The 26,363-nt window shown below is 40.5% G+C and overlaps 1 protein-coding gene across 13 annotated transcripts in view; it reads right to left on the reverse strand.

Moving 5' to 3' along the window:
* The window catches only part of Ralgapa2 (Ral GTPase activating protein catalytic subunit alpha 2), a 280,066-nt gene that overhangs the window by 199,471 nt on the left and 54,232 nt on the right, over positions 1-26,363 (reverse strand). For all 13 annotated transcript variants that reach the window (XR_005502529.2, XR_005502528.2, XR_005502527.2 and 10 more), the window contains 7 exons: positions 21,193-21,250; positions 14,337-14,380; positions 13,004-13,181; positions 11,765-11,880; positions 10,436-10,574; positions 8,516-8,715; positions 5,239-5,466 (listed from right to left, as the gene is read on the reverse strand). Coding sequence is in view for 9 of the 13 variants with exons in the window: in XM_063283347.1 (XP_063139417.1) it covers positions 5,239-5,466; positions 8,516-8,715; positions 10,436-10,574; positions 11,765-11,880; positions 13,004-13,181; positions 14,337-14,380; positions 21,193-21,250 (963 nt within the window). In the remaining 4 variants the exon portion in view is untranslated. The remainder of the gene's footprint in view (positions 1-5,238; positions 5,467-8,515; positions 8,716-10,435; positions 10,575-11,764; positions 11,881-13,003; positions 13,182-14,336; positions 14,381-21,192; positions 21,251-26,363) is intronic.

The following is a 26,363-nucleotide window of genomic DNA, read 5'->3' on the forward strand; positions in this document are numbered from 1 at the left end:
TGTACTTTGTTGGCCCAGTCAATCTATACACTTTAGACTATCGCTGAAGTCTGGCACCTGCTTACTGTACATTATTTAGAAAAACTCTACAAAAAAGGAAATTCAGAGGCTACTAAATCAGTTCTGACAAAATGTAGACAACTGAGCAATCTAAAACTGCAATAAAGGCATAACATATTATCCTCCTCACAGAGAGCAAGGAATAGTTCTTGTATGGGGAAAATTAAGTTATTTTAAAAAATATCTCTATAAATACCCACAACAATGAGATATATAACATACTATTAAATATTATTGGAAACATGTTAAGTCAATTGGAATAAAAATCATAACTTAAAAAGTACACATGATACATGATCCAATGAACAGAAATCTAGATACCAGGTATATCAGAACCTGAAGTAAATTAAATCTGAAAACAAAACAACCCAAATTAAAAGCTGTGTGCATATAGGTTGGGCAGAAGCTAAAGTGAACACTGAGAGAAATACAAGGGAAATCTCTAGAACACATAAGGGAGAAAAGTAAGCAGAGGCAAGAACAGGAAGACAGTGACAAGGTCATAGAGATGCAAAAATGGAACAGAGAGTATGCAAGAATGGCTGAGCTCAGAGAACAAATCCATTGTCATGAGTCACAAAGGCAAGCAGAATAGATACAACAATTTACAGTACAACTGCTAAAACCAAAGGCACCTGAAAACACTAAAAGCAGCCAAAAGGGAGAAAAGAACATTTTCTCCAAAGGAACAAGCTTCATGGTCTGCTGTGACAATCAAATAGAAACCATAAAACAAAAGGCTGAAGTTATTCAACACGCAGAGAGGACATGGCTAGTCCTCTATAGTAAACAGAACATAGCATCCCAAAGTATATACTTCAAACATGAAAGCAAAAGACAGGCATTTTCAGATAAGAAAATCTGTTACCAACAGTCACAAACTAAGGGAAGTACTAAAAATTATCCTTGAGATATAAAGAGAAAGTATCCTAGGTCAGAAATTTGACAAAAAGGGCATTTGTAGAATTCTAAATGAGTAGGGTGTATGTGTGTGTGTGTGTCTCTGTGTGTGTGTGTGTGTGTGTGTGTGTTTTCTGAAAAGTATGGTATACATACATGTATTCATTTTATAATATATACTTCAAATATATAGCAGTTCTATAAGCTGAGATGTTGGAGAGACATGATGTTCTCCAGCTTTTAAACAATTGCAGGAGGGTGTAATACCTACCACACATATAAATACTGGAGGAAAAAGGGACAGCTAGCCAAAAAAAAAACCCTCAGTACAGTTAGAATGTAAAAGGTAAGACTGTTGATGTACATCCAAGAAAAGCAGTTTCTATGTTACACTGAAGTAGAATAAAGCTGTAATCAAAAGACAAGAGGTTGCATAACATTGTATTTAAGAAAAAGTTTAAAAAAAAAAACCACATGGAATTTGTAAGAGGAAATCCAAAGCATATGTACGTTGAGATGTAGATAGTAAAAAGGAGAAAAAAATATTTGTCATGCAGACACCAGAAGACAACATAGTAACACTACACAAGACAGACTTTGAAAACATTCAACTTATAAAATTAGACCATGGCCATCACAGAAAACTGTGGACACAACTAGATGAATGTACTGTGAGGGGTCCAGCCCCAGCAGATACATCTTTAATACAACTCCTACCCATAAGGCTCAGGGAACGCCACTGAAGGAGGATGAAAAGATTGTAAAAGCCAGATAACCCGGAAGTCTGCTTTGAGACTGTATCTTTACAGTTTCAACAAAGCCTGAACAATGACATTATCAACAGCAACATTGATCGACATGGTAGTTTGGAAAGGAGGCAATCTCATGGAGTCCCACTCCTAGATAAAGAACTACAAGGAGTAGCTGCTGAGAGGGAGAATTATCCTTTCCCGGGTGGCTATCAGTTGGAAAAGGAGATGGGAGAGGGAAGAGGGACACAGAGGGGGTGGTGAAGAGAGGATAGATAGGAGATGGGTTGGAGAAAGAAAGGGCAACAAGGAAATGATGTCATTAAACCTTAACTTTAAAAATAAATTTAAAAAACCGCAAAAGCTTCTTAACAATAAACTATTCAATTTATAGGAATGCATAGCAACTAAAATGTATTCTGATGCTACAAAGAAGAAAATTTAACTAAATTAATCTGGCTTCGTGGCTAGACTAATCACTAAGTGTGGTGATCACACAGTTGAACAGTCAACTGTAGATCACCTACCAGCTTTGCTACAGAGGACGGCTCTGGCTGAAGTTACCTGGTGGGTTAAATTCTTCCCTCTGTGAAATGTTACACTTCACTGTCTTGCTCAGGGAAATTTGTTCTTTCAGCTGTCTTCCCTGATTCTCCAGAGTAGCTGCTTTTTGGCTACCCTGTGATGAAACATGCCTGCTATACACTTTTGTAACTGCAGAGTTAGCTATTCCTGTGGAAAGGACTTAAAATGGCACGGGACATAAAGCTATTTAATCAGCAACTTTTCTTAAAATTTGCAGAACGAACTCAGAATCTCTGGTGACTTATGGGTAACAACAGTCTGTGTGTCAAAAAAGCAAACTACCCAAAATGCAGAAATACTGTCATTCGTGCCAAATTCAAAGGCCTACCCACCCATGCTCATGCCCAAAATCACTATGTATGGAGCCTTGTAGCTGCAACCCCTCACAAGACGGCTTATTTTTCTAAGACACACAAGAGTCTTCATCTTCCAACTTGTTGCCAATAAAGTGTTGGGTTTTTTTTGTTTTTTTTTTTTTCCATCACCTTCTCTCTCAAATGAGTGGTTTCACCAGGGAGCAACGAGACTTGACTTTCTGTATTGTATTAGTCTTTGTTTCTATTGCCATGATAAGCACCGAAACCAAAAGCATGTCAGAGAGAAAGAAGAAGGGTTTAACGCATTCCCGTCACTGTTCATTACTTAAGGAAGTCAGGACAGATCCTCAAACAGGGTAGGAACATGGAGCAGGAGCTGATGAAGAGACCAGGGAAGAATTCGGCTTCTTTGGTTGCTCTGTATGTTTCCCTCAGCATGCTTTCTTATAGATCCCAGGGATGGCCCCACCCATAATGGGCTGGGACCGCCCACATCAATCACTGATTAAGAAAATGCCCAGGCTTGCCTGCAGCTGAATCTTAATAAGCCATTTTCTCAATTAAGGCTCCCTTCTCTAGTTTGTGCATGCAGTTATGCTGCAACTGATGCTTGTGCAAAAATACTGCAAATGCTCAGACTTTCAAAGGAAAAGGAAGGAACATCTATAGCTATAGCAGGATACTCTCATTAGACAGAAAACACACAACACAGAAGAGAGCTGGGAGAGAAGCCAGCTATCTCAGGCCTGCTCATTAGACTCCGCTTCAACCTGTCCCAGTTTTTAGCCCTGTCACTCTGAGGTCTGTGCAAGATCATTTCTTTACCTGATTTAGTCTATCTTCTGCTGCCTCCGTTCTGCTATTAAGACTATATACACTGAGCTTTTCTTCTCTAATTCAATAAACATCCTGATTATTACTATTTTTCATTTCCAATTCTCTTTTCTCCTCTTCTAGTATGTATTTATTTGTGTTACAACTTCTCGCTTACTGCAAAAATTATTGTTTTTAAAATGTTAAATGTACTCATGCCAAAGCTTCAACTTTAGAACCCAAGTCCAAAGTCCTTATAAAGTCTTCCTGGCTCTGATTCGTACAGTGAGAAAGGCTTGGCTTACAAATTCCTAAGGGTAAGAGAGACCTAGGATTGTTCTACTCAGCTAATCTCTGGCCACATGGACAAGTCAAAACAAACAAACAAATCCACACTCATTATTTTTAAAGAATTAGAGAGAGAGCGAGAGAGAGAGAGAGAGCAAGAGAGAGCGCGCGCGCTTTGGGATACCTTCCGGAAGCTACTCAATCTCACACACAGTGTGACAACATCCAGCGCAGCTATGGAACCAAGGTAAAAAGACTTGCTAAATACAAAACCAAACAAGCCTATGCAGTATGAATCCTAATCAATTTCTGATAATGATGCATTTAGTGACTTACTTAGTTTTCTGAGACAAGGTTCCATGTAGCCCAGAGTAATGTCAAACTAGCCATGTAGCTGAAGCTTGGATTAAAGTCCTGGTCCTCCTGCTGCCACCTCCCAAACACTGGGATGACAGCTTCTAATCACTGTTCAGAGGTACACTTCTCCTTCAATGCTTCTTCTGTAATGTAGTAAAACTGGCTAGCCATAAAATGCCACATAAAATTGATCCCAGATGTTGCTGTGTCCTGCTCAGGAACAAGCCTGCTGCAAACCTCTGGCATCGCTCGACAGCAGCCCGTCCTGATCACTTCCTTTTCTTTCCCTCGCTGCTCGTTCCTGCTTTCTACTTCAGCAATTCCCAGCTCTTCCTTTCTTACCTAAGTTGTGTTATTCCGGGGTCCTGGATGAAGACTTTCTCTCCTTTACGCCCGCCCTTTCTCATCCAGCTCTTTTCTCTTATGACACACATTTATATACATACATCCATTCATGTCACGTAACAACATGGGGAAAGTACATCTCTCTGAAAGCGCCTGTGGGCTATGTGAGCACTAACGCTCGGAACACTGGGTTCATTAGGTCTACCCACCAACCTCCAAGCTGAGTTTGCTATGGGAGCGTAAAAGTATTTTTGAATTTTCCTTTGTTATACAGATGAAAAAATAATGTGAATCAGAAAAACTTGTCCCAAACTACAAGTAGGACTGGAAGGGCCATTATTTAGTTCTGTAACTTGGGCCCAACCATCAATACTACTGCTTACCATGTTGTAAGTAGAACCATAATGCTACAGTTTGCATCTGGAATACGCCAATCTTCCCCTAAGTGCATTCGTGACTTGCTCCTGGCTTGGCACCACAAGGAAGTGGCATAAACTTTAAGAGGTGTGATATAGTGGGATATTACAGGTCATGGCAGGGTGTGCCCTCAGAGAATTGTAGGATTTGAATCTCTTGATCTCTCCTTTTTGCACCCATCCATGAGGTAAATGGGCCTCATCTGCTTCCTGTTTCTACTTTAATATGCTGTCCTGCCAGAGTCCCAGAGCAACAGGACCAAGTGACCCTGGACTAAGACCCTTGGAAGTGAGACAAAATACACCTGTATTTAAACTGACGCCCCTGTGCATGTGTTAGAGCAATGGAAATCTGACTAACAAGAACAAAGATGCCATCAACTGTATGCCTGCATAACACACACTGACCTGTCGAAATACTTCATTCACAAAATTCACGTAACCGCGTGTAGACAGGAGGATCCGCTGCACCATTTCATACACTGTCCGATGCTCCTCTTCAATGCTACAGAGACTGGAGTTGCTGAGTCTTCGGTCGGACAAGGTGCTACTGTTAGAATGGCTTTTGTCCTGCTCTGTGGCCCCGGCACCATCCAGCTCTGGCACCTTTTCTTGTATTGCACCACCACCAACAGTCTGGAAAATGTCATCACAGGGCTCAGCAATCCACAGCCTCACTCGCCAGCACCTAGCAAACTGGGTCTTACCTGGCTCATTACCTTTGGGGTTTTGTGAATGTTGCAGGACTAGAGAAGGAATGCACAATCTCATAAATGTAAGCACGTGCTCTGCCACTGATCCACCCCTCCTCCCAGGGCTTGCCTTGTTTCCAAGTACTCTGATGACCGCCAGTTACACAGGGTATTGTACGCTGTCCATCAGCAGTGGCGTCAAGCATGGACACCTAAACCTCTACTTACCAATTTCCTAATTAACCAAATAATCCTTCCTGGACTCAGTGACTTTAACAGGAAAACTACTAAGTTATTTCAGGAAAGAGGACTGTGAAACCCTGTCAGCTAAAAAGTTTAATTTGCATTTGTGAAATCACAGAATAAGTTAATGTGTAAGTGCAATGTATGCCATCATCGCATCAGGGTTCTATACTTACACACTTACTCTACTGTCACAGAGGTGTGAAAACTTGGGAGGCTGCTTATAACAAAAGTGTAGAGAATCACCTGGCCCAGGCTCAAAAGGCTAGCAGTTAACATTTTCCATCTCTTAAAGCATTGCTTTTGGAGGCCCCAGTGGCCAGATAAGAAATCCAATGTCTTGTTAGTGAGATAGCACAGACTGGTTCCACAGAAGCCAGTTTTCTCTCCAACCAACACTAACAGGCTTGTGGATGAAGTCACCTCAGATCCTCCAGACCAACCATTCACCAGATAAAGATCACCTCCCAAGAGCCCATGAAATACATCAGAAGTCTCAAGTCAGATCCTATCCCACTAAGTAAAAACAAAACATAATGTTAAGGGGTTCTGCTGTCAGACGCTAAGTTTTGAGGTGGTTTTATGAATTGACTAGTATGCAGAGTTATGCTGCGTCAGTGAACATAGCTCCATTCCAAGAAGATTGCCTAGCACTGGCTGTACAATTGTGAGGAACGGGCTCTAGAAGATCTGGCTTCCATGCACTAGGATCGATTTGAATTTGAAGCTGTTGTTGGCATGGGGCCATCCTGAGAGTCAACGCAGAGACGATGTTTAGTCCTCCGGTACTTACAGAAGACTTAAAAGTGAAACAAGCAACCTACCATGACCAGGCCAGCACTGCCATGGCTCAGAGAACTACACACTGCCACTTATTCCTTACCTCAATCTCCCTGCCACCCTGGTGCCCTCTGAACCCCTCTGCCTCTGCAAGGTTCAAGAACAGAGAGTCCTAGAGCAGGAGTCAACCGACACATATTTAACATTCTCCAGTTGTCAGCTTGTATATATCACTGTTGTCTCCACTGGCCTGTGGCTCACTGGGAGAACTGTCTCAGAATTAGTAAAAGTGGTTTTATTCATATAACTAACGAGTTATGCAAGTAAACACGCTCAGCTGCCTTGCTGTCTCAATGTTTTTTAAATCCCTGGTAGACAAAACCAAACTCACAGAACTAACTGACCACAGACTCCAACCTCTAAAAGTATGAACCAACAGTAAATTGTTTTAAGTTGACTATTTCAGGTATTCTTGGCACAGTGACAAGGAGCCAACTAACAATGGAACCAGAAAGTCTGTTAGGCCCAGATTTACCTAGTGCTAGGGAAGCTAAGGATGCACATCGTTAGCTGATTTTTCTCCCCTGTCGAAAGTACTAGTTCTAGACCAAGAAGAGGACACGGTTTCAGTCCGGGAACAGAAAACCAAAAACTCTGCATATACAGCAAAAGTACTTTGTAACAAAAATGTGAAATCTGTGTGAAACAGAACTTAAAGTCTTTTATAAAACTAGTATACTGTTTGAAAACAGTTTTGACCACCTTAATAATGGCAGGAGGTTTTTTTGTTTGTTTGTTTTTGACACACGGTTTCTGTATAGCCCAGCTGTCCTGGAACATCCTTCATAGATCAGGCTGGTCTCAAACTCAAGGAGATTCTCCTGCCTCCACGTCCAGAGACTCAGATCAAAGGTGTGTGCCACCACACCTGGCTCACCCGCTTGAAATGTATGAAAGAGTATTGTATTTCAGATCTGAAATTAAAAACTTTGAGGAGACAAATATACTCATGACCATTTTCACTTTATCTTCTTTCAAAGTACAAAGTTAAGGGGTTTCGGGTTGTTTTAAACTCTCTCTCAGCAAAACCTTTTTGTTCTTACTGTACTTCTATCTCTGAGATTATTTTGAAAACAAGTTTGCCCTCTGGGTCTCCAGTAAGTTCTCTATAATGGATCCACAGGCTATAAACTGCTTGGCGATCCTCCTTCTGCCAAGGCACCAATGACCTTGAAATACAGCAAGTACTGATCTGCCTCCCCCAGGGTATGTGTTTTTCCAGCTTGGAGCAAGGTCCTATTTCTGGAGCCTCCTTGACATCAGCAAACCTTCGATAAGTGCACTACACTTGCTGGCCCTGTTCTTGGGGACAAGAAACAACAATAACCAACCTACACGAAGCCATGACCCCCCAGTGATGTGACTGATCGCTCAGCTCTGAAAACAGTAGTTCTCTACCAAGTATACACCCTGAAGGCCCCCCTACCTGAGAAGTCTTTTCTGAAGGCCTCAAAGAAAGGCAGCCTTCTCTCTAGGAACAGCATCATAAAGCAACAGCTACCCCAGGATCCTGAGCAGCCCTCTGTGAGATGCCCGAGGCTGCATGGGGCACTCTCCATAGGCCACAGCTACATAACATGAGGGCCTTCCAACTGGTGAAGGAAAGGCAGGACCCTGTGCCTGTGCTCAGAAAACACAACACTTAGAAGGAGAAAGAAGGGAGGCAGGGAGTACCCACAAGAGCTAGAGTCTCAGAATGTTGCTTGCCCCTGAAACTACCTGCTTATAGCAATTCCAATACTGCACAGGAAATGCTTCTGACCAAAGCTCCCTCTGAGAAACCTCAGGCCTGCAGACAAGTGAGCCAGTAAATCAAACCTACAAAAGTCATAGCTCTAACAATTACTTTGTAATGTGCTGCTGTGTTTATTATGCAGGAGAAAGAGATGTTAAGATGATGGCTGTCATACCTGGATGATTTTAGGCAATACGTCAACTCCATTTTTAGTGTTCTGTGTTGCGGTCAGATACTTCTTTTCCAAAAAGAAGGTTACAATCCATTTAATGAAGACAACGCGAGCTGCCATGTATGGAATTTTTGTACTGTAAATTGTTTCATTATCTCGAGTTACAGTAACATATAGTGGCTTTGGTCTCAAATGGGGGATTTCTGAAAGAAAGAAAGGAAGGAAGGAAGGAAGGAAGGAAGGAAGGAAGGAAGAAAATGCAATTAAGTTAGTGATTCTTTACATTACATAATCCCTATGAACTGTTCCAATTAATAAACATATTTGGTTGTTTGGATAGCAATAAAAACAACCAACCTATAAATGTTTAAAAATAGCATGTTCTAGCAGGTTTGATTCTGATTCTGCCTTTCTATATGAATAAAGAGAGGGGGCCACTATTGCCTACATATGACAGTAGTAAATAGCCACACTAACCACTCTTGTTAACAATTTTTTACAATTATTTGAGACTATAGTAGTGAATGTATCTTCCTTTCTAGTATACCTAATTTAATGTTATTTTATGACTGAAACAAATGTAAAAGTATACATGAACTTCAAAAATATCTGAAGCTAGACATGGTGGTACAAATCTGTGATTGCTAAACTCAGGAAGCCAAGACTTTTCATCTAAATGAACTCAGAAACTCATGCTTCACCTTTGAAGTCTCAGGTACCACCTTTTCAAAAGAGAGATTCAGTCCTTAAGTTTCAACAAATATGGATACTGTATGGCCAGATTTGAGACATGAATTGCTGTAAGTCCTACCTCATATCTTAACTACTTCTTATATTTCTGGAGTACCTTAATGAGGCAAAATATATTGACAATAAATAACTTTTTGTTACTTCTTTCTCATTACAGAATCTCTGTATAAAGTTAAGATTGGCTTCTATTTCACAATTCCGCTGCTGCCTCAAGTTTCCAAGCCCTAAAACTGAAGTTATGGGCCACCATGACCAGTTTTAATATATAACTTTCAACCTAGCAATATCAGCAATGTATAGTGTTTGTATAATGAACATATATAACACAAAGTCAGAAACAAATTTTGGAAAAAAAATGTATATAACAAAACACAGGTCCCAGTACCTCTACATTTTTAAAAATGCACCAGGTTTCAGCTAATCTCTCTTTTGTGATGTCCATTTCTTTTTATGAGTGTGTGTGTGTGTGTGTGTGTGTGTGTGTGTGTGTGTGCGCGCGCGCGCGCGCGCGCGCATGTGTTGAGTTATTTGCATATGTCCTGCAGGCAGAGTATAGTTCCTTGTGACCTCTCCTTCTCCAAAGCTGCTCTTAATTACCCATCTAACTAATTTCTGTTTTTATAGGGAGAAGATTTATAACCACTTTTCACCACTTTCACCTATGAATCATAATTTCTTATAAAAGGTTAACTTTAGAGACTAAGTTAAATGTTCTTTTCTGTTTCCCAGTATTCTGGAGGCTTCCTATTTGTAGACTGTCCCATCACAAAAACATCTCCCCTATAAGTGCCTGTCAATGTCCTAGTAGGTAAAAGCCCCAGCATAAAGTGCACTCCTCCAGCAGCTCTGTGCCCTGGGTGGCCTACCTAGTCACTGAGCAGGGTGTGGGCATCACTAAACCTTACCACATGTAAGAGGAGACTGAATAAGCAAAACATGACATTAAAAAGTAGCAAACATACAAAAATATTATAACATTTTATTTTTACAGACACCATAGCATTCTTTATTTCCATTTCACATAGTTGAATCGTTGACTAGGTAGCTTTAACTTCGCACAACTTATTACCATTCAGTATGAACGTAAAGTGACCAGTTTGTTTTAGAACTGTCACAGGATTGCTGTACAGCTTCTCTGTGGGTGACACCCATACGGAATCAGACAGTACTTACCAAGTACAGGTTTGTAGATGTTGGTTAACTTAGTAAATGATGGAAACAAATGAGGAAGATAATACTTTCGGAACAATGTAAAAAGAAATTTAAAACCAGTATCTTGATTCTCCTTATTCTTCCACTCCAAACTTGCAGCCTTTAGATAATATGTGAGAAAGAAAATTCACATATTTACAGTTTACTTTAATATATAAAAACAGGAAATATTACTAAAATTCCTATTGTAAATTTATAAATAACAATATTGGTAATAATATAAAGAAACTGTATCTCAGCAAAGCTCAAAATGAGGATAAGAACTGCAGGTATTGTAAACCTGGCCAAGAACCCATGACATGGCAAAGGCCCAATGGCAGATCCTACTTACATTGCTAAAGGGACACACTATCAAACCACCGTCTAAATACGTTTACTGTTTCCTACAGATGCGTGCACTCACAGTCCTCATCAGAGAAGCTCCATCCAGCGGATGGTGGCTGCTACACCAGCTCAGAACTGCTCTCAGCATAGAGAACAGTGGCTGCAGATGCTCAGGCCCCCAAAAGAACACCTGCACTACTGCTTTCCCTATAGCTCAGGAACCTTGGGAGAGGGGATAGAATATTCTAAACATGAGAGGGCAAGAAGGACTACGACAAATAGTTGTTGCCTAGACACGCAGGGCCTGTCACAGCAGCTGTGGATGCCTGCACAAAGTCAAGCCAGTCAACACTCGCAAATGGCCAGAGGAGGAGCTGTTGGCAGGTGGCAGCTGCTGGGGGAGAATCAGTTTTCTTAGCAGTGTGGCCCATGGTAGGCCGCCCATGACCCAGTAGATGCCCATCTGGGCAGCTCGAACTGTATGCAGTGGGTGATGCTAAAGAGGAGCTGGGTGAAGTGACATACTAGGAAGGTGGATGGAGATCAAGGTCAGCCTGGTCTGTAAGTCCCAGGCCAGCCAGAGCTACACAGCGAGACCCTGACTCAAAAACAAAAAAAAAGGAAGTTGGAAGGATGAGGGAGGAAGGGGAGATGCAGGAGGCATGAACATGATGTAAATATACTGCATTTGCGTATAAAATCGCTAAAATATATACACAGACATATACATGTATGTGTATTTATATATTTTATAAAGTAAAAATACCTTCAATAATTCATACAAAAAGTACTCACACCATGTCTTGCTAAAGTGGCCCAGCAACAATGCAAGCCCTGCGTTTAATGAATCACTACATAAGATTGCCTGAGGGAAAGCAATACAGACATACAGAAAGAAAAGAGGCAGTAGCTCCCCGTCCTATGAAAATAAGCCCATCAGTGAAACAGCTATGATTCTTTTCTGACCTGAATAACCATGTATTTCAACAGTATTTGAAGAAAAAAGCAGGTTTGGTCCTCAGCGATCTTCTCCCCTGATACAGCCGGCAGAAGTGGGGTGATTTCCTCTGGGTATATTTTTGCTGAAAGGTAGAAAATAATGAGAGCATACTCACTACAGCTGAATTTTAAATAAGGTTTTAAAATGGGCTTTATTACGACCCATTTATACAGCTCCTGAAACTTCTCAAACTGAACCTCAAGCCAGTATGTACAAGACTTAGGCCCAGTACAGAGGTCCTCAGATGCTTCGCGCTCTCTCTGGACCACACTTTCCCATTCAAAGTCTGCCTTGGTGAGCCTAAAATCCAATGTTGCTAAGTGTTACACAGTAAGTTCTCTCTTGCTCACAGAACATGAATAGTCCAATGAGGCCACTACGGTCCTTTCAGACATATCACATAGAAAAAACACAGCTGGCAAAGTAAGGTGAATGGTCTCTTAAAGCAATAGTGGTGAGAACAACAGATGTGGTTTGGGAAGGCAGGTTTTAGTCTCATCAGCCGACACAGAACACTCATGTGAAGTACGTCTTCCCCTGCATTCCACTCATGTTTCCATCACTTCAGAATTTTCTCATTATAATTTAATAGAAAATAGACTCCAGCTCTTTTGTTCTGGTTTGCTTGGTTGGTTGGCTGGTTTTAAGACAGAGTCTCTCATATAAATCAGGCTGGCCTTATTAGCTAATCAAGGCTGACCTTAAAATCCTGATGCTCCTGCCTCTACCTTCACCCGCCCAGTGCCAGGATCACAGGTTTATGTCACCACTCTCTGGCCCCAGGCCTTTTATTCCTCTTTTGGGGTACTGTGAGTTGAACCTATGGCTTTGATAATAGTATCTTTGGGAATCCTCTGTGAACCACAAGGAATAATTCCTCTTTGGGCTTCAATTCGATTCAAGCACATCAACACCAAGGAAAGCCTCAGGCAAGTTCAAGAGCAATTCGGGAATGGAGAGGTGTCTCAGAGTTAACAGAGCTGGGTTCACTGCTCTCCCAGACGACCAAATTTGGATCCCAGCACCCATGTCAGGTGGCTCACAATCTAACTCCAACCCCTGGGAGATCATCTTCTGGTCTTCTCATATACCCATACGCACAAGGCATACGCTTACAGACACGCATATACACGCACGTACACATAAATAAAAAATGAAAATTAGAAGAGTCTTTTCAGCATGCCACACCTGCTAATGCTGCTTACCATCAACTACACTAGGGCTAGGGTTGATGAGTGTCTCCAGCGTGCAGGGACCCCTGGATGACAAGACCGCTGGGAAACCAGGCACGAGGCAAGCGAAAATCAGCACCTGCTCTTCTGCACAGTTTGTCTGAAGTGCTTGAAGCCACAAAAGAAACAGTCTGATTCCTTCACACCTTATCTAAAAACAGAATTAAAAGCAAAAAAAAAAAAATTTAACAAAGATTTGCAGAAATTATTTGCAATGTGGCATCAGTCTTAAGAAAAAAGAAAACCTCGGGGGGTAGGGTGAGATAACACTTGTAATCCCAGCATTTAGAAGTCTGAAAAAGGAAAATCTCAACCTAGAGACCAGAAAAAAAAAGGGGGGGGGAGGAGGAGAGAAAGAAGAAGGAGAAGGAGAAAAGAGAGAGAAGGGAAAGAAAGGGAGGGAGAGAAAGAAGGGGATAAAGTTATCATTACATAGGCTCTTCCCTCAATAACAAGGATGCAATTCAGCATAAAGGTTAAAAGCTTGAGTCCTGGAGAAGGGAACCTGGGTTCAAAACCATCCTCTACTACTTTCTGGTTATGATGCATGGAAAATCATTTGGCTTCTCTATGTCTTAGTCACAGCAGGGCTGAGTGAGCTAACATGCACATAAAGACACATAAAGGCACACAAAGCACAGTCTGGTTTCCACTGGACTATTAATAACACTTCATTCTGTAAGGCAACATCTCCCCATCATCAACGCTCAGTTGTCCATGGAGCAATGGCAGAGACATTCTCCTTCCACATTTACACTATGAGAGAGCAGAGCGGAATTTCAGTCACCTTAACATACTATTCTTTGGAACTAAAGGAGGCTCTGAAGACCTGGCTGCGTGTTCTAGCTTCCTTACCGTGTGTCTACATTCAGCTGCTTCCTGTACCTTCACCACAGTCCGAGTGGTGAACAGCACCCAACAGAAAATGAACGAACAGCCCCTTTACTCTACACTCACTTCCATCTCTACCCTATTTTTAGAATTCAAAAACACACATTGCTCCTTTTGTGTATTCCTAAATGATTAAAACAAAGTCAATAAAAGAAGATACATAAGTAAATGCGAATGAAAAATGTGTTATCAGATGCAAATGAAACATGCTATAAGAATTCCCATGGCCTTTAATCCCAATCATCCATAACTCAAGTTCCAGAGGATCCAACGCCCTCTTCTGAGCTCTTCTGGCACTAGGCACACATGTGATGCACATACATACATACAAGCAATACACTCATGCACATATAATAAAGTAAATAAATATAAAAATTAGAGAGATATTCCATTATACTTTCATAAAAAGGATTACCTTAATAGAATTTCCAGTGTGTAAAAGCTTCTTTAAAGTTGAGCCTGGAAGTTTAAAACAACTGATTAGAAATAGAATATACAGATAAATATTTAAAATATAAGGGAATACTTTATTTTTTATTTTTATTTGTGTGTGTATATGTGATATATGTATGCATTCATGTACATGTATATATGCACACTTTGGGTGCAGTTATCCTCAGAGCCAGAAAAGAGCACTGGATGAATCACTGGAAGCCACCCAATGTGTGAGTGCTTGAAACCACTGGTGGCTTTTGATGGCTGCTGAGGGAAAGTCAGTTTTCTTCAGAGATGAGGGCTCTGAGAGCCTACACATCCACCAGTGTATAAGCAACACCTATGCACTAACAGGAAGCAGTAAAAGGATTCAATATTTTTTTAAGAAAAAGTACATGTAGTTTGGAGGGGAAAGTGGTGGAACAGGTAAGGGAGAATTTAAGGAGTGGAATGGGGAGTAGATTTGATCCAAATACATTATATGTATTCTATGAATACTAAGTAAAATACTTTTAAAATTCTTAGATGACACTAAAAAGTGTAACCCATAAAAATTGGTAAATTAAGTGTCTTCAAATTGAAAACATTATTCTTTGAAACATAGTAAATTATAGAGAAAATATTTCCAAGGATTATGTCTGATAAGACTTCTACCAAAATTATTGGACTCTCTAAAATCAAAAAAAAGAAATAATAAAACAATGTAACTTTTAAATGTTAACTTTGAAATATACACGTTACTGAAGATACACAGAAACCACCTGAAAAGTTGAAGCACAGCCATGTTAGCGCACACCTTCAGAAGCAGCTCTCTGGGGGCAAAGGCAAGTGGATCTCTAGGAGTCTGAGGCCAGCCTGGGTGAGTTCCGGGACAGCTAGGGCTATACACAAAGGAACTCTGTTTCAGAAAGAGGAAACAGAGAGGAGGGGTAAGAGAGAGAAGACAATTCCCAATAAACTAAACAGCGACTGAAATAACTGCTGTTCACTAGACTGTGAGATTGCTTTGGACATTAAATAATATGGCCACTCTATAAAGAGTTTACCAGTTAAGTATACTGTACAAGAGATAGAAAAGCTTGTCCACAAAAAGACCTGTACATAATGTCTAACAGTAGGTTTACACATAAAAGCCAAATATGAGAATCAACTGCATACGAACAGCAAAAGAATAGATCAGCAAATGTCGGCAAAGCCACACAAGGGAACACGGTTCTACTCAGAAATAAAAGGGAACGAACTATTAGTACACACCATATGGATGAATTTCAAAATAATTATAGCATAAAAGATGCTGTGCTGGCTACTCTTATGCCAACTTGATATAACCTATTGTCATCTGAAAGAAAGGGACCTAAACTGAGAAAATGCCTCCATAACCTCAGGCCATAGGCAAGCCTATAGAGGATTTTTTTAATTGGTGATTGGTGTTGACAGGACCCGTCCACTGTGAGTGCTAATGCCCTGGGCTAGTGTGTTCTGGGTTCTATAAGAAAGCAGGCTGAGCAAGCCCAGGACCAAACCAGTAAGCATCAGCTCCTGCCTCCAGGGTCCTGCCCAGTATGAGTTCCTGCCTCGGTTTCCCTCAGTAAACTATGTAAATCTACTGAATCAGGATAAGTAAGTCAAAGCACCCCCCCTCCCCTTTCAGTCCCAGTGTTTCATGACAGCAACAGTAACCCAACCCAAGGCAGACACCAAACAAACAGAAAAGAACAATGCTATATGATTCTATCTAAACAAGACTCTAGACAATGCAAGGGCAGACGAGTTTCTTTTGATTTGAAGAAACCCAACTTATCAATTTTTTCTTTTATGGATTTTACTTTCAATGTCACATCTAGTGAATCTTGTGAAAATATATTAGTGGTTGGGCTGGAGTAGAGAAGAAAGGAACAAAGGGATTGCTAAGGAGAATGAGGAAGTTTTGAGGGTAATGCTGCATTCATAGATAAATATATATTCTCTGCTTATTCAATCCCCCCTCAATAAAGCTATTTTCTAAAACTATAAAATAAAAATCAGAACAGGTGGCCCAGACATAACTAGGTAAGAGCCTAGCACAACGGAGGCTTGTGACAGATATCCACCCACATGATAACGAAGGGCAGGAAGCCCCGTGAGGACAGAAGAGGAACAGTGAGCTTATGGGTAACAAGATGGATCAGGAGAGAACAAAGCCACAGAAAAAGGACATGAAAAGATGTGGCACCAAACTGGCACAGTCCAAGGAGAGGGATACCAAAACAATTCTGGAATTAGCACTAAATGAAGGAAGGCCATGACCTCATCTGCATGTTCCTGAGGGACACAGAAGGAATGAGTGTCCAAGAAAACCAAGGTTTCAATGAACGAGGAGGTGAAAGAAAGGCCAAGCCGTGGGGCTGCTAGCAGCTCAGCCAAGAGAACTGGCTCAAAGCTCACAGGAGCATTAGCTCCAGACACTCCTTCATAAAGTGAGACATGGACTTGGCCTTCTGGTTAGCTCATCCTGGCCAAGGCACTTATGAGAGAGTCCTAGTGTCGAGTGTACAGGAGGCCCAGCCCTGAAGGACGAGTGGGAAATGGGATGGAGAGCTAGCTGACAGGGAATCAGGAAAGGTCCTCCAACTCAGGCTCCTCAGAGGTGGGGCCAGTGGGGTAAGAACTCTGAGGGGAAGGCTTGTTATGCTCACATGTCCCACATCTGAGATGTGGGGCACACCAGGTAGACCCTGCTAAACCAAGGGACAGTGCTAAAAAGTCAAAAATTACATTTCAGTTTACTTATGCACTTGGTTTTTATACTATAGAAGAAAAATGGTTGAATATATTATAGTAATTAATGACATATATAAAATATATAACCAAATATTGCATGGTATTGAGGAATTTTTTTGCTAAGTCCTATCCCTTTAAGCCAAAAGATTGCTTATTTTTAATCACCTTTGCTATAAAACTCTCTAAGTACAGCTTTTCAGCCATTAACCAAACAGGCACAACTATACTGTGAACCAGGTGGGAAATGCTCTGTAGATGCTCGCGAACAGGTGCCTCTTTCAAAGCAGATACTCACAGAACCTTAGTCCTCTGTTGACATCACATGGGCACACCAGGAAGCAGTATAGCCTGCTCTCACATTAAATATCCTGTTCTGCTGTCATCACCATTTTTCACACACCAGTCTCTGCCAGCTCTCAATTACTGTCAAGCGCTGCTTTAGCCACTGTAATTTACAAGCTTAAAGCTGACTGCAGGAAATGCTAACACTTTTGCATTCACTATCAGCCATGATACTTTCCAAAGAGTTCAGTCCCGGGTTTAGCATCACTTAGCAAGGCCTCTATAAACCTGGGTAATGGATCTGATCTATGTTTACTTCATACTGCAAAACACAGAGTTGAAATATGTTTACTATTTCACTGATTTACAGCAAAATGCTATCCTTAAATTGCATTTGTGTGTGTGTGTGGGGGGGGTAGGTTAAAGAACAAGTCTTCAGTTTTCTCTCCACGGGCTCCTGGGGTTGAACTCAGATCATTTGGCTTGGTGGCAAACACCTTTAACAGCTACCCTTCCAATAAAAAATAAAATTCAAAACAAGGACAAACTGCAAACTATTGCTTCCATTAAAAGTGTTTTAAGAGAAACAGAATGTCTCTGGTTGCTATAGACAGCAAGAAACAGACACAGCATGGTGGCAACTGATGTTTCGCACTGCCTGCCTCCTTCTGATAGAATATGACTACTCAGGTAGACTGGAGAGCTTGGGGTGGAGGCTGCTTTCATTTTAGGTTTTCTGTGTAGCGAGCTGTCAATTCTAGCATGAGACAGTAAACTACACTGGGTTACAATACCAGGTTCTAGTCCAATATCTGTATTGTATAGACGTCTTCCATGGACAAGGATACCAGCCACTGACTGGAGAAGCCAGGGTCAGCTGGGAGACAAGCTGTGCCGTTGGTCACAGCACACCACTCTCCTGACACCTGGGTTTCACTACAGTTTGGGTTTCTAGGGTTAACTCAGTCAAGATCTCAAGTAACAAGTAACTGTTTAACAAACTCAAGTAAGAAAGGATGGCAGAGGGTTAAGACAGGTCAGTGTATATAGTGACAAATTAGCAGCCTCTTACCAACAATCCTAAGATAAAAGGCTGTGAAAGGAACCCTTATATAGAGCAATGGTCAATTGTCTGGACACTGAGGGCCACATTAGGCTACTTGGGACTCCGTTATTCCAGTCAGTAAACATTCCTTCCAAAACTAACACCTCACTTTGTTAGGCTGCTGCAAAGCCCCTAGAGGTGTTACAGATACTAACTCCCATGAACGTTCTCCATTATATGTTTCCTACATCAATACACATATTCCCAATCTAAACTTAAGAGTACTTAACTGCTCTTGTGAGTGCTGGCCTGTTTATAACCACTCCAACTCCAGCTTCAGGTCTCCCTCCTCCTAGCACTCATCTGTATATGCACACTTGTTTACAGTTCAAAACAAGTCTGATTCCAAAGTATACTTAGCCTAAAGACCTAGATATGTGGACCTCTACAGATGCCAGTGTCTACTTGATTTGATTAATATAGCAAAAAAACACCTTTAAAAACTCTATTTGCCTCAAGCACTGGGTACTAAGCATCAATAATAAGAATGACTTTATATACAAATGATCATACTTCAACCATCTGACTACTCTATATAGACATCTTTGCATGCCCCATGGAAACAAGGCCATGGGGACTTTAATGGCTCAGAAGATTAGGAGTTTGCAATCCCAGCTTAGGAAGTCAGAAGTCCCTAGTCATTATTGATTACATGTTACCAAACTGGGTAAAAAGCAAATCATGCTAACAATTTTAACTTATTTTCATGACAGACAAAATTAAAGAATACTATATACTGCACACAGAATTTGTTAAGTTTTACAACACAATGTAAATTAACCTTCAGAGTTCTAGGATGCTTATTCACACCCAGGGAAGCCCACTAATCTTGAGACGGCCTGAAGTGCCATCTGAAGAAAACAAGTATGGGTTGCGGATAAATGCTACGAGCCAAATTAAAATGATTCTACTGAACAGCCAAGGGTGCTACACAGTCGCTTCTCGTTCCCACACTACGGAACCTCGCAAATCCCCAGGGCGCCTCTTTAGCTGATAGTCTGCATTTTTAAAATGTTTATCTTACTTTAAATATATAATCGCAAAGCTCCAATTAAGCAGAAATGCTAGGGCAAACTTGCTCAGATTTAAAGGGAAACTTTCTTTGCTTATTTGAAAGATTTAAAGATTAACACTCTCAGATAATGATAGGCCTTGTGTTTCGTAGGTGTATATAATATATATACTTTACCATCTTTAAACCTGCAACACCAAACTTGAATTCAGTTTTTTATAAGAGTTTATTACCTGCTTTCATAGAAACAATCCTAAATTAAATTTAGAACTCTGAATCTTGGAACTCTTTTTTCAGGCTCTTTGACTGCACGTTGCTCTCCCTGTTTACCTTTCAAGGCTCCAGTGGAAGTGACTTCTCTTTAAGATCCCTCTACTCTCCTGGGCAGAATTATTAAACCTTTCTTCTCCCTTCCTGCTATGTTCCCCTCACAGCAACAATTATACTGTAATTACTTTTCTCATTTATCTACTCAAGGGGCAAGAGGTCATTCTAAAGCAAGAATAGTAACATGTTCTTTGCTCTCCCTCAATAAATATTGGAATGTGTGAATATTCAAATAAAGATTCTATTTTAAGGTTCACACTCTCCTGCAAATGTAGCCATTTGATACAAAAGAAAAAATGTAACAACTGGCAGACTCTCATAGGTAAAAGGAGTGAAGCAGAAACTCTTTATAAGACATGCAGAATTCACAATGGATACCCTAGAATACTCCAGTTGGGCTGGGCATTTTAAATGTGCTGTCAGATGCAAAGAGCTGAGCAGGAGGGATAGTACTGGCTTGGCTTTGTTTCAGTTCCCTCTAGTTGGCACAGCTTACAGTATCCAAATAGGGGAATTATGAATTAATAATACAGACTTGAACTATTTTTTGTAAGAAATAATGTACAATTATTTAAGAAAATACTTTAGATCAGTGCTTCTCAACTTGATGTGCACAGGAATCCTTTTGTGTCCCTTGTTAAGAGACCGCCATATTCAGAAGGTCAGACTAGAGCCTAAAAGGATGCATCTTTAACACGATCCTGGGAAGCTCATGGACTTCTACAACTCAATGGGCACATTAAAATAAGAGAGATTTAACTTTTTTTTTTTTCCGGAGCTGGGGACTGAACCCAGGGCCTTGCGCTTCCCCAACCCTGAGATTTAACTTTTTAAGATGTATTCATTGAGAATTGAATACATATATACAACCTCTTTTGATCAAACCTATTTCCTCCTCCCTACTCTAACTCCTGCTGACTCCCTCCCAACTTTGTGTTCTCTGTTATATTTTTTAACCCTTCGTCATCCATTCCAGAAAGTTAACAGGCTTGATCTGGTGTAGGTCTTGTGCAAACAAGTGCAGCTACTACGGGTGCGTGGGAACAACAGTCCTCCTCAACCTCTGACTCTCACAGTGCTCCCCACCCTGCTCCTAAGACATTCCCTGAGTCTTTGGTGGAGAAGACATGATAGAGATGAACCATTTAAGGCCCATAGTCACTTCCCTCCCCCCCCCAACTAGTTTTGGGAAGGATACTTTCCTATGAAGTTCAAATTGGACTTGATTTGAATTACAAAGCCTTTATTTCTTTCTATAAGCTATCTTGGGAATATCAGCTACATAAAGCATTGTAAAACCTCAATTGGTAGAAACCCATATCACTAATACATTATTGGTGTTCATCTTACCTATACTCTGGTAATGCCATCGAAAGAAAATTCGTTCAGGTAGAAACTGAAGTATTTTCTACAAAATAAAAAAAGACAAAAAGAAACAAAAGCAACAAATGAAATATATATTTTAGATAAGCCCATGTTTCTCACCTCCCCCCAACTTGCAAACAAACAAATGTTAATTAATGTTTTATATATATATATATATGTATATATATACATATATATATATATATATATATATATATGAATCTCATAAAAGTACTGCCTGTAAGGAGGTTTTAAGTTGTACTTAGGAAAGCACCCATTAGTGGATAATGAACAAATTTCTGAAGCACAAGAGGACTGGGCTCATAAAAATTGATCTCACTAGCAAAAGTTGGCTGCTGGGAGAGTCGACTTCTTCAGGAATGTGCCCCTATGCTCCAATAGATGGTCCTATGCCCATAATCATATACAAAAAGCATTAAATGATTCATGAGTTTAAAAACATAAAGTTGGGAGGGGAAAGTGTATGGGAAGGGAAACAGAAGGAATTAGAGAGGGGCTTGAAAGGGATTTAATCAAAATACATTATATTCATGTATGAAATTCTAAAACAATTTTTAAGGATTTTGTTAGGTTTGCAAAGAAAAAAATTCAAAAGGTCCATGAGATTGACTCCCACACACACTCTCTGGAGCACATTCTGGTAAATTATACTTGGATTCCTTTTATTTTAATATAACTACTTAAAATATTCATTATATTTTTATTGAGGGTAGGTCAGAGAATAACTTGTGGGAGTCCATTTTCTCTTTACACTATGGGTAACAGGGACTGAGTAGCGGCAAGTACCTTCGCCCACCACGTCACTTTACTGCTCCAGCAGCCACCTTTCTTTAAAATGTTAAAAAAAAAAAAAAAAAAAAAAAAGGCAAATGGCCAAAATACATCTCATGGCATTAAGAGTACATTACATGATCATTGTGGGATGAAATTCCTATTCTTGCATCCTGTAGATGCATGAGTCTATAATCCCAGCAATGCTACAGAGATACAAGAGGCAGAGACAATCTCTGGAAATTAGTTTGCTGTAATTAGTGGTGAACAAGAGAGCCTGCCTCAAACTAGATGGAAAGCAAGAACCAAAAAAAAAAAAAAAAAAAAAAAAAAGGATCCTCTGACTTCCCAGAGCACACTGTAACCTGTAGTCACCATGGAAGTATACATAGGAAGACACACACACACACACACACACACACACACACACACACACACACAGATACATAAAAGTTTTGTTTTCCTTTTTGAGACAGCATCTCTGTGTAGTCCTGACTGTCTTAGAACTCATTATGTATCAGCTGACCATGAACTCACAGAGATCCACCTGCCACTGTCTCCTGAGAACGGATTAAAGGTGTTGGCCACCATGTACAACTTTGAAAAAATATTTGCTTTTAAAAAGGCAACCAGAAGGTGCGAAGGTCAGCCCTTACCAACAATCCACATCCAGTTTATCTGTTTATGTGTGGACTGTGGTGTCTAGGACCCAAAAGAGAACCTCACGGTCACTATTCAAATGCACAACCACTGAGCCACATACCATTCTTAAAACGTCATTTTTCTATAAGCCAGCTTCTTAAACTGGGCTACAAATAGGATCACCTAACAGTATAGGAATCACAAAAAAGTTGGCAACAGTACAAGGTTTCTGAACATGCAACAACCAAAACTTAATTCAGAATTGAACATGGAATGAATCCAAGGTGTCGTTGGCAGTGCTGGACTGTGTTGCACTGCACGGCTTCACTGCAGCCTTGGCTCTAAACACACAGCACACACTCGGCATGCAATGCTGCAAATGCTACCTGAATTATGAATTGTACTGTTTTTAACAAATGCACATAGTTTTCTGCTCATATTGAATCGTAATGGTTTAATTATGGGCTAGAAAGATTTTCACTCTTTTCCTACAGGTTCCTCAGGACGTAAGTATTACATATTCCTTGGTTGGTGTACTTAATTCCATTTGTATTGCATTGGTGTACTTAATTCTTAAAACTGTTGGTCGAGTTGGTGATGCAAAACTCATTAAATGAATTTTGGCACCAGATTAGGACAGAATTCAGAAAGCTAGCAATTTTTGAAATGACCTTTTTTTTTCCTGTTTCCTTTTTTCTGCCACTTTATATTATGCATTTGTGCAGTGACATTCTCAGCATTGACAATCACAAAATAAAAACACTGATCAACTTTGAAAATCTCTGAAGACATTCTAAATCTCACTTCAAATATTCAGCAAAGATCTAATTCTTAAGGTAAAAATAAATAAGCACATCTTTCTCATTAGTACACAAATTTGATGTTGCCTTTAATAAATGGTAAAGTTATATGTATACCAAAGCATTACTTTAAGCTTCTTTGAGATTTATTAACAATAAATGTTTGTTTCAGATACATATTTCATACCTATATACCTGGGGTAGGTAAAATTTCTCTGAAAAAGGGAGTCATGAGTAGAAAAGTTTAGGAAGTCCTGCTCTATAGGATAACAATAAAAACTCACATGAGCCTTGTCCTACAGAAAAGGATATAATTTGGGCTGGAGAGATGGCTCAGCGGTTAAGAGCACCCGACTGCTCTTCCAGAGGTCCTGAGTTCAATTCCCAGCAACCACATGGTGGCTCACAACCATCTGTAATGGGATCTGATGCCCTCTTCTGGTGTGTCTGAAGACAGCTACAGTGTACTTATATATAATAAATGAATAAATCTTTAAAAAAAAAAAAAAGAAAAGGATATAATTTTAAAAACACCTCTTGCCACTCCCACAGTCTCTGTGGCTATGGAATACAATACAGGGGAGCAAGAGCCCACAGAAATAGCTGGAGAGCAATGAGGGACTCCACGCCTAGGCTGCTGCCGGACCGAACAATTCAAGGGCCACCTAAACCACATCAGGGCCCAGGTCACTGTCTTTGGTAACAAATGAACAGTAATCTTTGCAAGACAAAATCTTTGGAAAAGAGGCTGCAATGGAGTTACAGGAAAGAGCTGAGAGAAGAGAAGGAATGGGAAGGGAAGAGAATGAGCAAGGGAGCCACTATCAGCAGAGGGAACTCTAGAGCACAGTCCCAGGCAACTGGGCTCATGGAGAAAAGCACGACAAAGGGTGAAGGCGCTAACACCAGAAGCTGTCATGGAGCCTCTCTTGCCTAGGTGGCAACTGAAGGGGGTCTGAGCAACACATCTTTGCTGTAATATTTAAATTATTAATTAGCTTATTCTCTCCAGATTGAAAGGCTAGAACCCTAAGAGAAGTGTACCCCACTTCAGGGGCCCAGATGCTCCCCTAGCTTTGTTTCCAATTCAGCTAGAAGTGGCTTCACTAGACGGGCCTCCCTTTGAAGTCCTCCTGTGTTTTGCTGTCTGCTTCCTGACAGTTCACTGCCTGAGCAAATAGCACACCTTCTTCTGCATCCTCCTTCAAGGGAAGCTCCTAGCTACAAAGTAGGATCACATTTGCATTCCGCTACTCAAGAAGGTGCTAAAAAGGGTCAAGGTGAATCAGCAGTGGTGGCCTGTCCCAGTCTTCCTATCACTGGGGAGGCAGAGGCAAGTGGATCACTCTCAGTTGAGGTTAGCTTGGTCTACAGAGCATGTTCCAAGACAGCCAGAGCTGTACAGAAAAACCCTGTCTTGAAAAACAAAACAAACAAAAATCCTGGTAGATTTTGTCCTGATCTGACATGCCCACTGGTTTTCAGACTCTTAACTTTTAATAGAAACCAAACTACCACTGAGTCATACTTTTCAGTTTCCAAAATACATACTAACATTCCTCAGTTGTTTTTTATTAGTCTATGGCAACAAAATCAACTTTTAATAAGAAAACAGAAAATGCATCAAGCAGGTTTGCATAAAGATGTTTCCATATTGTCCAAGTCTGACACAAAATCATCTCCAATTCAGGTCAGGTCAAAACAGCCGTCACTGCTTCTCCTAAGTATTCAGACTTGTAAAATGGTCTACTTTAAGGATATCAAGAAATAAACTCCAAGGTTTACATATGAAACATTGTGTCTAATGCCTGAGGTAATATTTCCAAAAGGACCTGTGAGATGGAGTAATAGTTATAAATTCACTTGCCACGAAGCCTGACAACCTGAGTTCAATCCCCAGGCCCTATATGATGGAGAACATTAACTTCCACAAGCTTTCCCCCTCACACACACGCCATGGTACATGAGCATGCGTGTGTACAAGCTCACATGCACGCATGCAAGTGCGCGCGCACGCACACACACACACACACACACACACACACACACACACACTTTTTTAAGAAGAATACTCCCCAAATGACAGAATTTAATACAACAATCCAGAGACTGAAACAATAGCCAAACTAATGCATCTTTCTGTACTGTAGAGGGTGTTTTTTATGGATTAAATCCTATGAAGGTCAATAAATATAAAGGCAAACAGAACTATCTAGTCTAAATGCTAAGCCTGTGCCTCAGAAATCCCAGATGAAGCCTACCTCGGGTGAGGCAAATGTGATCTGGCATTTCTTGTACTGCAGCTGATATTCTAAGCTATACTGCTGTGAATGCCACATAAGCTACTGACATCTTGTTGTAGTTTCACTGGAGAATAAAATAAAAAAAAATTCAAGAAAGCCACACAGTGTGAATGAATATTACTTTTCTGGAAAACACATGACTCTGTTTAATGCTCAGTGCTCAGCTGAATCTATATGGTAATCCATTACAGCACACTCAAAATCGAAATTAGGTATTACTACCGATCAGCACATCAGGGAACCTGCCATTCTTTTAACTGATTATCCATAGCTACTTTTTCTTCAGAACCTACTGCATGACCAGGAATAATATGAAACATAAGCTGGCGTTTATACAAGATGCTACCTTGAACTTTAGAACCACCAGTCTTCATTTAATTTAGATGGGAAACTTGTTTTTCCAAATTATCACCAGATGATTGCAGCATGCCCGAGTTGATCCACACTTGATTTCAAGTTTACATGGAACGCAAGGCATCGGAGAATGAAGATACTAAGGCACACATGCCAGTTAATCTACCTGAAACTAACCAACTAAACCTGTTCAGCTTGAGAACAGAGAGCCAGGGAGTAACCTTCCCAAGCCAGCTGTAGGGCACCATGTTGTGCATACAGAAGA

This window comes from Rattus norvegicus, chromosome 3, assembly GCF_036323735.1.
Source record: "Rattus norvegicus strain BN/NHsdMcwi chromosome 3, GRCr8, whole genome shotgun sequence".
Taxonomy (NCBI): domain Eukaryota; kingdom Metazoa; phylum Chordata; class Mammalia; order Rodentia; family Muridae; genus Rattus; species Rattus norvegicus.